Source organism: Pelodiscus sinensis, chromosome 1, assembly GCF_052426305.1.
Source record: "Pelodiscus sinensis isolate ZL-2025 chromosome 1, ASM5242630v1, whole genome shotgun sequence".
Classification (NCBI taxonomy): Eukaryota; Metazoa; Chordata; order Testudines; family Trionychidae; genus Pelodiscus; species Pelodiscus sinensis.
Window position 1 is genome coordinate 199,811,633 of NC_143052.1, and position 13,785 is coordinate 199,825,417.

The 13,785-nt window shown below is 42.4% G+C and overlaps 1 protein-coding gene across 5 annotated transcripts in view; it reads right to left on the reverse strand.

Moving 5' to 3' along the window:
- USP9X (ubiquitin specific peptidase 9 X-linked) overlaps positions 1-13,785 on the reverse strand; it is a 292,101-nt gene that overhangs the window by 18,573 nt on the left and 259,743 nt on the right. For all 5 annotated transcript variants that reach the window (XM_089774470.1, XM_089774474.1, XM_089774477.1 and 2 more), the window contains 4 exons: positions 12,963-13,051; positions 4,921-5,077; positions 4,287-4,499; positions 3,098-3,193 (listed from right to left, as the gene is read on the reverse strand). In XM_089774470.1, the coding sequence (XP_089630596.1) occupies positions 3,098-3,193; positions 4,287-4,499; positions 4,921-5,077; positions 12,963-13,051 (555 nt within the window). The remainder of the gene's footprint in view (positions 1-3,097; positions 3,194-4,286; positions 4,500-4,920; positions 5,078-12,962; positions 13,052-13,785) is intronic.

Here is a 13,785-nt window from a genome sequence, read left to right on the forward strand (position 1 = left end):
ACGAAGTGGTCCAGGAGAAGCCGACGATCGTCAGACTGATCTTATAACCTTCTAGAGTGCGTCGGCGTGTTGCGGGCTGAATCTCCGCTGACCTCAGTGGCAGCCACTGGTAGGGCCCTGGGCCAGGACACGGTGGAGTAGGGAGGGCCTGCGTTCCCCGTGCCACCACACATACCGGGTGGCAATCTTCCTCTCCCGTGCCTGGGGAACTATGTTTATTTGGCTGCCCTGCCCTGAACCAGGGCTTAGGCCTTAATCACCGAACGGTGTTTGTTTGTTGACCTGCCCTGAACCAGGGCTGGGCCTTACTGACAGTGGAACTCTTTGCTTTGCTGCCCCACCCTGAACCAGGGCCTGGGGCCTTATTGACTAGGAGACTGCATTTGCATTGCTGCCTGCCCTCAGGCCCTGTGGTTTGATAGGGGCTGCTGGACCTTACCTTATAGGCCTGAACACAGGTCAGGGGCCCAGGACTAAGCCAGCCGACTTACATAGGGGTATAGTGAAGGGACAGTTATGATGTAGAACAGTGGTCCCCAATGCGGTGCCCGCGGGTGCCATGGCGCCCGCCGGGGCATTTGTGTGCGCCCACCAACAACCTGGGCCGGCCCCGCCCCCGGCGCACTGGAGGCGCCAGCCCCAGGCGCGTGACACGCACCAGAGCCTGGTGCGCGGCGCACGGGTGGCCCCAGCCCCGGGGCATATGCGGGCGGGCGTGCGGCGCTGGTGCCGACCCCAGGTGCACAGCTCAGGCGGTGGCGCCAGCGCCGGGCCCAAGGTGCTCGGGCGGCCCCGGCGCACATGCCAGCGTCCGGCACATGAGTGGCCCCGCCCCCGGGCACCCAGCATGTGAGTGGCCCCGCCCCCAGGCATCCAGAAGCCTCTAAAGGTTGGGGACCACTGATGTAGAATGACCATAGGGGGGCAGCAGGTGGCCAGAGATGGAGCTTGGGACAGCTATAACCCCACTGGGCCAGAAGTGGGCAGGAGTGGAGAAAGGGACAGTTATTTATATTTCAAGCAATTCGTCTGTCTCTCTCTTTCCGGGATACATGCACCCCTTCCCTCTGGCTGTCCCCACTGCAGCTGCCATGGAGAGGTGCTTCTCACCTGGCCCCAACCTGCAGCAGAGAGAGAGGGCTGAGGTTGTCCTCTCTCCCACAGCAGCCTGCATACTGAATCCCTCATCCCCAGCTCCACTACAGAACAATAATTTATATGAAGAAACACAAAACTTATTTTAGTTAAGGACCTGAGCAATGTCAGGTAAATCTTCTAACAATATACATTGCAGGATTTTATTCATTACTGGGAATCAATTTATGCAGAAGATAAAAAAATGGAACTGAAATTGCAAAAATAAATCAATAGTGAAAGAATAGTAAATTCCAGATATTAGATTGCAGACCATTACATGCAAAACAAAGCAATAAAAAAAAGTGGGGGGAAGTGAATGGAACGGTGTCTATATGCAGTTTAGATTAAATAAAAATTAGTTCTACCAAAGATAAAATGGCATGGAAGAAAAATTTAAAACATATAAACACAATAAAAGAAATTAGCTATAATTGTGCAAACATACTGCAATTCTTTTTAGGGGACAAAAATTAATGTAACACAAGTGACTATATTCTGAACCAGAGTTATTTTCCTCATATGCCTTACATCAAAACTAACAAGTACAACTTTTCATTACAAATACAGCTATTCAACTGAGAAATGTAAAACAGTATGTCTATGATACTTCAGGAAACTGCATGGTTTGAACAAGTATAGATTTATTATTGCATTATTAAGGAAAAAAGGTTGTGTGTGTTACAGGGTGAGAAAAGCCATCTGTTGTGAGAAAGTGAACATATCACACAAGTAAATGATTAATCAGAAAGTTTGTGATAAGCTGTGGTGTAACTCTAAGGGGGTGGAGAAATCTACATCACTTACCAACTGCTCTGCTGAGAACATATAAGGAAAGCAAGATGAAGAGGAAATAGGTTTGGACAGGGAAGGAAATTATATTAGCAGATTCAGAATATATAAATTATTTGGAGAACAGTAGGAAAATAAAAACTGCAGTCTGTGGGACTTGATTATCTAGCTATGGATTTCTTTAAGACCTAACTTTCCATTTAAATAAATGCTAACAAAATAGTCACTTAGCCCTAAAACAGATTTAAATTTAATATGCACTTTAAACTTGGATATCAGTGTTCACAGAACAAATTATATATGGGACAAAGTAATTTTTAATTAATTACTAAAAACTAAAGCAATTTACACTAAGTTACTGGATTCTATCAATTAAATCAATGGTGCTATTTATAAAGTAAAATACTAAACAAGGAAGCAGCACTGATTTATCTAACCTGACTATATTTTGATATGCATTTGCTAGGAGAAGGCAGTCAGCATGGCTGTGTCTAGACTGGCCAGTTTTTCCGGAAAATCAGCGGCTTTTCCGTAAAAACTTGCCAGCTGTCAATGCTAGCCACTTGAATTTCTGCAAAAGCACTGACTTCCTACTATAAGAAATCAGTGCTTCTTGCGGAAATACTATTCTGCTCCCGTTCAGGCAAAAGCCCCTTTTGCGCAAAGCTTTTGCGCAAAAGGGCCAGTGTAGACAGCTCAGATTTGTTTTCTGCAAAAAAGCCCCGATCGCGAAAATGGCGATTGGGGCTTTTTTGTGGAAAAGTGCGTCTAGATTGGCACGGACGCTTTTCCGCAAAAAGTGCTTTTGTGGAAGAGCGTCCTTGCCAATCTAAACGCTCTGTTCCGAAAATGCTTTTAACGGAAAACTTTTCCGTTAAAAGCATTTCCGGAAAATCATGCCAATCTAGACGCAGCCCATATGTGCTTTTAGTATAAACGATAAAATGTGTTATGGTAAATTTTGGAGTTTTATTTGAAATTCTGATGGAGAAATTGCTTCTAGTAAATGATACTGACTGTTCATCCTTATGATCACTCTAGAGGTGTAAGATCTGAACTATGATGTGTTTCCAGTTACATTTTTATTACAGTATGAGTTAGCATGAATGCTAAAACAAAAAGTTACAGAATTTAGATCTTTGAACAGAAAGTGAAACTCTGCACTGTTTACCTGTTGATATTGGGAACCAGGTGAATGAGGATACAAGGGGGCATCTTCTGGTGGAGAGGATTCATGTTCATCTGGGGCATCTGGGTCATCTGGTTCCTAAAATTAAAGTAAAACATTTTTTTTAGTCAGATCAAATCCCATCCTTATGCTGTAATTTCAGGTTTCTAGGAGACCAAGATGCCCACCCCAATATTTAAAAAAAAAAATTAAGTGGCAACTTGCTTACTTACTATCATGGAGAAAAGTCTTAGTTTTGCTATAAGTTATCACTAGGGCCATACCAAATTCATGGCCCATTTTGGTCAATTTTACGGTCATTGCATTTAAAAAAATTATAAATGTTATTTCAGCTATTCAAATTTGAAATTTCATGGTATCATAATTGTTGGATCCTCACTCAAATGGGAGATATGTGCATGTGTCACATAGCGATTGTAGAGGGATTGCAATACTGCTACCCTTACTTCTGTGCTGCTGCAGGCACTGTCTTCGAAGCTGGGTGCCCAGCCAACAGCCACAGCTTTTCAGCTACCAGGCTCTGAAGACAGAGCAGAAATGAGGGTGGCAATACTGCAACCTCCCTAAAATATCCTTAACTCCATTGGGGTGATGATCCCCAATTTGAAAAACACTCATCTCCCTCATGAAATCTGTTCAATATAGGGTAAAAGTTCACATGAAGAGACCAGATTTCATGGTCTGCATTAAGTTTTTCCTGGCCGTGAATTTGGTACGGCCCTAGTTATCAGATATCACCTTCTCTCTTCCTGGAATTGAATTTCACCATTGTAGTTCATAAGAAAGGCCATACTGGGTGAGACCAAAAGGCCATCTAGCCCAGTATCCTGTCTGCCAACTGTGGCCATTGCCAGATGCTTCAGAGGAGTGAACAGAACAGATAATCATCACATGATCCCTCCCCCCACTTCAGTTAGGAGTATTCCAACTTTGGAATAAGTTAATGCCAATATAAACAGTAAGTAACGAGAGAGGCTAATTCACAAATTATGCAGCTGGCAGTCAGTAGAAATGATTATTAATTTTAGGCAGTTTCATACCAGCAGATACTGGGAACAATCTGCTGCACAATTAACTGTTGCTACTACTGGATAAGATACAAAGAATTTTGAGCATTTAAAGCTGTAATTTTTTTTAGCTTTCCATTTGCTGTGAAGTCTTAATTCTTTACCTCCTCTGGGCAGAGTTCACAAGCTTTTGCAAGGGTCATTCTAGCACTGTGAGATCTCTCCAAGAAGTAACCATTTGATGTTTCATTACTCTGCACTGGGGGAGACCAATTATTGTATGTGTATTGTGGATTTCCAGTATATGGTCTACGTTCAAGCTCATCTCCAAGCCATTCTACTGCCCAGGTCCATTTTCTCTTCAAATCTCCATTGCTCTGCAGAGATAGAAAATGGACAATTCAGAATCTTATTTTATTCTTCTAACATCAATAGCTCTCTATTGCCAGAGCATCTACCTATTGGAAAACAGGTTATCATGTCCATGCTAGCCTATTGTTTTTAAATACAAGTTATTTTTACTTAACACATTTCCCCCCCCCCCCCCCAAAAAAAAAAAGGGTTAATTTGACAGGAAGCATTTGTGTGTTTGGAGCAGCTGCCACACAAGTATTAATTCAACTCGTATATTACTGTCAAATTTAGCTGAATCTCACCCTTCCACTTCCTTCTGCTGATCTTTTGACAAAAACTAGCCAAATAAATTTCTTAGAGGAAGAATGCAATTTATTCTGTTGCAATTTGCTTGACTTACAGTCTAGAATTTTAAAACAATGAAGTCAGAACGGAAGGTATTACCTGTAAGATTTGGTAGGCTACAGGACAGTTGCTGAAAAGAGCTACCATGCATTTTATACACTGGTAAGCTCTTTTCTGATAATGGTTTTTGGAGCGCTGAATGGTGTCAAATAGCCCATCCCTATCATCTGGGATTCCTTTAAGTGCATTGTGAATCCTGGAAAAAAAAATTTAAGTCAGAAAATGTCAGAATTATAGTCCTTAAATGTGTTCATTGTTGTGCATTATAAAAACAGTAATTGGAATTACACTTCAATTACACCGCAATTACAGAAGTTCATATTCTGGTTTTGTAGTAGGTGTGTTCATCAAAAAATGTAAGAGAACAGTCATTACAATACAATATTAATTCTTAATCTAAAAGCATTAAATAACAATTCAGTTTTATGCTTGACCTCCTAGATATATGAAATAAAAATAATTACAGATACCAAAAAAGCATGACTACAATTATAGCTATAGCAATAAAGCTTATACAGAGCTGTAAGCAACATACAAGGACCAATTCCACATAATAGAAGTCATTCATATTGGCAGCCCAGCACCCATTAGTTCTCCCAAAATCAAAAGAATTACAACAAATCCTTTCCATAACTATAAATCAATTTTTATAATGTTAGAACATAATTAAATCTTAGAAAGAAAGGTTGTTTATCTTATAGTAAATGTCTGAGATGCTGCAATCAATGTGGATCCTACTATAGATGCACATGTGACTCATGTTAGACAGGAGTCTTGTCTGGGGCTGTGCATACACTCTGTGTTTCTTCACATTCCTGTTTGAGAGCATAAAGGGTGGACCATCCGCAATTGTACCTCCGTTTCCTTATCAATTCAGAATTACATATGCTGAGGGCTCCAAAAATGGGTGTAGAGGAGGGGCTGTGGGAGCAACACTGACAACATCTCTAAGAATCAGTTACATTAGGATAAGTAACCATTTTTTGAATTAGTGTCAGTGTGGATCCCATTACAGAAGACTAGCAAGTAGTGTCTCTTCTGGGATGGAGGGATGCATGAGGAGCTTGAGCTGAATGGCAAATACAATATTGTTGTCCCCAATTTGGCATCTAACTTGGCTACCAAGTCAGTGGGTTACCTCAAGGTTACTGCCCTACAAAACTGATACAAGCACATCTCATGTGCTTGTGCCCTGCTGAATGGGCTCTAAAGTTTGGAGGGAGAAGCACACCAGTCACCTGATACCAGAATGAGATGCAAGGAGCAAGCGCTCTCAATATCCTCTGGGACAAAATGGCCAGACATTCTGAATTAACGGATATGGCCACTGAAAAAGGAGGAAACCACGTAAAAGGCGGAGAGTGACTTCCAAGGTATGGGAAATGCTCCACGTTTTCCAGCAGTTCTCCGTTGACTTCAATAGATGGTACATGAGATTGTTCCGTCGACAAGGGTTGATGTTTAGTGTGAGAGAGAGATTCTCATACACTTCAGCGTAGAAGCTTAAGATGGTCTGAAGAGCTGTGAGGAAAAGAGCAGCAACTATATTGTCATCTGCGTACTGGAGCTCCACGATTGAAGTTGTGGAGGTCTTGCTTTTGGTCTTCAGTCTCTTGAGATTGAAAAGCTTCCCATTTGTTCTGTAGACAATCTTCAAGCCATCTAGAAGCTTGCTGTCAATGAGATGGATAGAATAATAGAACACTAGGACTGGAAAGGATCTTGAGAGGTCATCGAGTCCAGTCCCCTGCCCTCATGGCAGGACCAAGTACTGACTAGACCATCCCTGATAGACATTTATCTAACCTACTCTTAAATATCTCCAGAGATGGAGATTCCACAACCTCCCTGGGCAATTTATTCCAGTGTCTGACCACCCTGACAGTTAGGAACTTTTTCCTAACGTCCAACCTAAACCTCCTTTGCTGCAGTATAAGCCCATTGCTTCTTGTTCTATCCTTAGAGGCCAACATGAACAAGTTTTCTCCCTCTTCCTTATGACACCCTTTTAGATACCTGAAAACTGCTATTATGTCCCCTCTCAGTCTTCTCTTTTCTAAACTAAAACCCAATTCTTTCAGCCTTCCTTCATAGGTCATGTTCTCTAGACCTTTAATCATTCTTGTTGCTCTTCTCTGGACGGTGCCCAGAACTGAACACAATACTCCAACTGAGGCCTAACCAGCGCAGAGTAGAACGGAAGAATGACTCTTGTGTCTTGCTCACAATACAAGTTAATGCGTCCCGGAATCATGTTTGATTTTTTTGCAACAGCATCACACGGTTGACTCATATTTAGCTTGTGGTCCACTATAACCCCTAGATCCCTTTCTGCTGTACTCCTTCCTAGACAGTCGCTTCCCATTTTGTATGTGTGATTGTTCCTTCCTAAGTGGAGCACTTTGCATTTGTCTTTATTAAACTTCATCCTGTTTACCGCAGATCACTTCTCATCTTGCCCCGCATTCCTGTGTTGTTGCGAAGTGGACAGGAGCTGCAGACCGTGGAGTTGTCATGGTGATGAAGATGGTCAGCCAGGGGAGGGTCATGGTTACGAAGATGTGAAGAGCACTGGGGCAATTATGCAGTCTTGTTTGACTCCTGTTTTGACCTCAAAGGAGTTGCTTTGGGATCCGTTGTTGCTCAGCACTGTGGCAGTCATGTTGTCAAGCAGCAATCTCACGATGCTGACGAATTTTTGGGGGCAACTGATCTTTGAGAGGATAGTCCACAGGGCGCTACAATTGACTGAGTCAAGCACCTTGGTCAGGATGAAACTCATGTATAAGGCTTGATTTTGTTTGTGACATTTTCTTGCAATTGCTGAGCGGGGAAGATCATGTCCACTGTTACTCAGAATGGCTGGAAGTCACACTGGGATTCTGGAGTAATTTCTTCTGAGAGCGGCAGGAGTCTATTTGCAAGGATTCGAGCTAAGATTTTCCATGCCGTTGCCAGGAGGGAGATGCCATGATAGTTTCTGTTTGATTACAAAAGAGTCCATTCCCTCAATAGGCAGCTTTTCTTTTGTGCATTGCACCTCCTTAGGAACGCCTAATGCTTTCAATCAGTATTGCACTTTGAATGGTAAAGGCCATGGCCCATTAACCTATCAGTCCTTTCCAAGGCATCAAAGATGGTTTTAGCAACCATTTGGCCATCTTTTAGAAAGTCCTTCAGGTTCTCCATGTTGCGTTGTGAGAGAGTGATTGGGAAACTGGTCACTGTCACAAGTAAAGGAACCGTATTTTACAAACAGAGCTTGACAGTTCACCAAGTGAAGCTGTTAGAAAGCAGAAGGATAGTGTCTATGCCCAAAGAGAACCAGACGTTTAGGATCTCTCTTTTGAGGTACACTTATTGACAGGGCTCACTGAACCGCGGCAAGCCCCGCTCGCCAGCCGCGCTGTCCGGCGATCTGCACATGTGCAGATCGTTCTGCATATGCGCAGATTGCCCAAACCCGGCTCTTGCGGGTTGCAATCTACTCGCCCCGGGCGAGTAGATTGTATTATTTGTCGAGCCCTGCTTATTGATCTGGATTTTTGTTGTAGAACTCCAATCACCAAGATCCTGGTTTGGATTAACACAGAATTATTAATAGTCCTTATATGGCACTTAGTATGCCTTTTCAATCCTCTTGGCCTTTGCAAAGTCCCAAAGGGGTATCTGAAGAAGTGGGTTGTGCCCACAAAAGCTCACAATACTACACATATATTTTTGTTAGTCTCAAAGCGGTCTACACTAGGGCATTATTTCAAAATAACCCCACTTAGGTTGAATGTATAAGCTGAGTGCCCCCACACTACCAAGCCTATTATTTCGAAATAACAGGCTACTTATTTTGAAATAGCATTGTAGTAAGATAAGGCTCTGAAACAAAAGCCTAACTAACAATGGACAAAACTTAGCTAAAACAATGCAACACTAACCTAGAGCAAGAGGCAGGCCCCTGTTCACAGAGCTTGGCATGAGCAGGGCTGAGTGTGTAAAATATAAATTAGTAGTAGGCCCAGGTGTAGAACAGTAAATGGTAATGGTCATAAGTTGAAAGCACATTCCAAAAGGATGGTACCACTTGCTCATTAAAGACTTTGGTACCCACTCCACTCTATAGGGCTTGGTAGATACCAATCCAGTTTCAGGAAAGGGTCTAAACTGACATGTTGGAAAGAGATGTTCTAATCAAACCATGAGGTGCAGGGTGGCATCTAAGTAGTCACAGCGTGGCAACCCGACATGCCAGAAGTGATGTGTAACTTGTTTGTACCAGTATACAAAGTGATGTCCTGGGGGGACAGACTTTGTCCAGCTGAGGGGGCAGTGGAACCTCCCACTGATTGAGCTTATTGTTACGGGGAACACATATGCAATGGTTCAATAGAGTCTACTGACAACTATTACCAGGGCTCGACAAATAATGCAATCTACTCACCCGTGGCGAGTAGACTGCAACCCGGAAGAGTCGGGTTCGGGCGATCTGCGCATCCGCAGAACCATCTGCACATGCGCAGATTGCTGGACAACACAACTGGCAAGCAGGGCTCGCCACGGTTTGGCGAGCCCTGACTATTACTGTACTTTTCTTAACAAGAAACCTGGCTAGGCACCTTCAGTCCTTATCTGATTTGTGGTCTTTGGGGGCTCTCTCAGAATCTGTTGGTTTGATTAATTGTGGAAGTCAATATGGCACACATGATTGAACACACATACATGCAGCCTTCTGATTATCATCAGTGGCGGAACAAGAGATTTGACAGACCACCACAACAATAAATCCTAACTACACTGGTCACCCTACTACAAGCATTAGTGTGGACACTCCAGTGCCACTATTTTGAAATAACTATTCCCCACAGTAAATTCAAACTACTTACTTCCCAGTGCTTCCTGGGCCTCTAAATTGAGGTAGTGCATCCACATTAACGGAGCCTGCATCGGACTAATTTTGAGGCTTCCCCATATTGGGACATGCTATGTTCATTTTGTAAAATTGGGAATTAAGTCAAATTAAGTTATTTTGAAATAGCTTTCTAGTGCAGACATGCCTTAACATGCCACAGGACTGTTTTTTTTTTTTTTAAGTTGTCTCTTGGCTGTTGGAGGAAGAGTTGCTTGAGACTGCCCGAGCCCATTTGAAAGCTAAACTATTCCCTTGTTAATGGGGAAGAAAATCTTGAATGGGATTAAAAAATTTAGAATGTCAAAGAAAAGTTTGAGTAATCTTCTGGATTATCAAGATTTCAAATCTTCAGGGTCTCTGCAGTTTGAGCAGGTAGCTCCTGGGATGCTCTAGAATCATTCAACACTGCTGCTGCCACATCCAGAGATGGCAGTGATACCTCAGCAGGTGAACAAGACTGTTGGTGTTCTTCCAGTGCTATCTAGATGTGTTTGTGATGAACATCACCTGGACCTGGCTCCAACACAGAAGGTTTAGCTAGCAATTACAGCGGAGTGAGATCTCCTTCCCTTCTTTAATAGGTGAGAAAGAAATCTGCTTTGACACATATGAAGGTGGTTCCAATACAATCAAGATGGTACTCTGTATTGGATTTGCCCAACTAAGGTTGGTTTGCCCACTGCCAAACAGGCAGTTTATGATGGGCTCCAAGAAGAGAGCCTCCAGTGTCTTTTGCAGATGATAGGGGAGATAGATCTCTGCTGAATGCAGAGGGAAAAAAATAGCTGAGTGACGATGACAAGAACCACATCTCTTCAAGTAAAGTGCTAGAATATGGGGTGATCTTGATAAAAGAACGTTAGTTTAAATCTCTACATGGACGACATCTCAAGTGGAGACGTAGCTGTCAGTGTATACCTCAGAGTTCTACCAACACTGTACATGACAATGCCTGCAAAACTGACAACACTGTAGTTGCCATGCCTTTCCTGAACCACATTAGTGGTTCAGCTTTTATCCCTAGCCCTCCCAGAATAGTACAGTACTGGTATGGTAACTGGCATGAATGAGATGGTTGCAATACTCATGTTCTCAATATTCAAATCTGCTCTTCTGGTGATCTCTCTTAGTTTTTTTCACTTTTTGGCCTTCAATTCCCTAAGATGGTTTGGCAAAACTCCTTCAAATCTTGAAAAACTGCTTGTGATGGTCAACTCAAAGCTGCGGAATTTTTAGTTAGCCATGAAGCATGGCAGTTGGTACAAACAGCCTAAATCTCTATGCTGTTGTCTCCTTGCTTTTTGAAGTGGTTCAACCAAAAGCAGTCCTCTTGTTAGTGGAGAGAAAGAAAAACAAATTCTTCAGGTAGGTCAGTGAAACACTAAAGTAATGGGATGTATACAAGGGATGTCAATGTGTAGTTGAGTACACAATTAACCGATAAGATTAATTTATAAGCCTAGGCTTTTTGACTACACGCAGCCCTGCATTGTTGCCTCTATCAGCTAGAGAGGCAGCAGCATGGATGGTGAGGGGGGCAGGCGGGAGCTGGTACAAGGGGGAAGCTGGCTTTCAAGCCAGTTCCCCACATGTACTGAGTCACACAAACTGCCTGCCCTCCCCCATGAGCTGCTGCCTCTAACATGCCAACACAGCTTCTGTCCACGGTTAGCCTGGGCCTGCCGCGGACAGGGGCTGCTGCCATCCCATAACACTGCCGCCTCTGATACAGAGGCAGCAGTGGGCTCCCCGGGAATGGGGCCGGGAGTGAACTGGCTACCATCCCCATCCCCAGGCACTATCAAATAGTTGTGTAACTGATAATTTTTGTGTGATTGCATGACTATTTGATTAATTGCCATCTATATACAGGCGATAAGAAAGAACTGGGAGATGGCTGTGATCACTTCACCCTATATACTCTCATAAGAAAGCACGAGGTAACACAGAACCAATGGACACTGCTACTCAAGACACTGACAGAATATGTCTGAGGTGCATGTACAGTGAGATCCTCAGTCTGCATACTTGAAAAAAACCCAAACTTACATGGAACTTTTGCAAAGGTCTAATGTCTCTTATTGTTTCCATCTCCAAGAGTGTACCTTAAGCTAAAGACGATGTGAAATTTAAACATCTGAGTTGGATACACACATGTTGAAATACCATATAGAATCTAGGGACTGCTAACAATGAAGCTGTGAATAATTCTCCCAGTCTGGATAGACAGTTTCGTTACAGTCTGGCTCAAGCTAGCTAAAAACAGCAACATGGATGATGTGGCTTGGGTGACAGCTCAAGCATATACCCTATTTTGGATCCCAGTTCGGTTGGCTAGCCCAAGCTTGCACCGGTGCCACAACATTCATACTGTTAATTTTCATGCATTAGTTCAAGCTGAGCTAGCATAAATCTGTCTACCAGGGCTGGGAGCCAGGCTCCCTCTGTACTTTCTCTCAACACGTAAATCAAGACTTAAAAATAAATAAATACATTGTTAAAAAAAGAGAACAGCCACCAAGCTTTGGCGTATAGCAAAAAAACTCATTCTCTTACTTAGTGAGAATCATGGTACAAACTGGTTTGAATACTTGACACGCTTAAGAGAGGGAATATTCTATTAAAATGTGACCTAATGTAGAATATTTGTCTTTGAAAACCACAACACTCCCAACTTCATGCTTCTGTGTCAAAGGCTAATAGTTCACATAGGAATGCATCATGACCAATAACACCACTATTAACAGTATACACCTCTTAAATGAACAACCACTTCATTGGAATGTTTCGAAGGAAGTAATCGGTCCTAATTACACTGAGTGCCAATAACTGCTGCTTAACTTGAATATTCATAAAGGTTCCACTTTTATCAAGATGTATTCAATTAGTGTGAAGTAGCATTCTGCCAGTTGTAAGCGGGGGAAGAGAGAGAGGAAGAAATTCTAAGCTCCAGTTTTAAATACAGAAATTGCCTAATTCAAAAGCAGGGATAAAATTGAAGTAAGTTACTTTTGTCCTTGTGTTTTGATCAGTAGAGTTTAAGTCTTTTGAGGTTTTTAAAAAGACAATTTCTCTTAAATCCACAGAACCTTTTAATTGGGGGAAATAAAGTGTCCAAAGGGAGACCCAAATCATAAAAAGATGGAATTCTACTATAAAAATGGAAAAAAATACTAACCTGTGGGTCTGCCAAGAGTCCTCAATTAACAGGATCTGCAAAAGCAGATCTAAGTAAGGTCGAAGTTCATAGGTGTATGAATATGCAACCTTAAAAGAAGTGAAAATGAAGTGAAAATTACGCCTGAGAAAAAACATTTAGTAAAATATGACGTTGTAATAAAGATAACTGGCATGAGGGAGATGGTTGCAATACTCATGTTCTGAACACTCAAATCTGCTCCTCTGGTGATCTCTCAGACAGTTGTTTTCACTCTTTGGCCTTCACTTTCCCAAAGATGAGTTTGGCAAAACTCCTTCAACTCTTGAAAACTTTGATCCATAGGGGTGGTGGTTGCAAATGCTGCATAAAACATGAACCAGGCCCCTTCCTGACTGCTGCACACAATTGCCTCTCTCTATTGCAAGATATAAATATTGACATTTCAGCATTCCAGCCAGTTACCTCTGTTGTACAGCAGATGACTCTCCTGATGTGATAAGACCAGCAAAGTGTTTTAAAAAGAAAAGGAACGGACACAAAAATGAAACTATGAAAAAAGAACACCTAAAAAATGTAAAACCCAAACTGAGGGGAGGAAGATGGGTGAATGAGAATCATGTGTGAATAATATCTTCAGAGAAGCAGAACAAGAAATGAATACTTTCTATTGTAATTCTTGCTTCTGGAGAGTAGCAAGGTTATCCCCAAAATAAAATGTAAATTGAAATTAACTGCAATAAGCATTAATATTAGGGTTGTAAGCGGCTAGTTGACTATCCAATAAATGTTTATTGGATAGTCAACTAGTTGCTTTGCCCCCCCCCCCCAAGAGAGACACAGC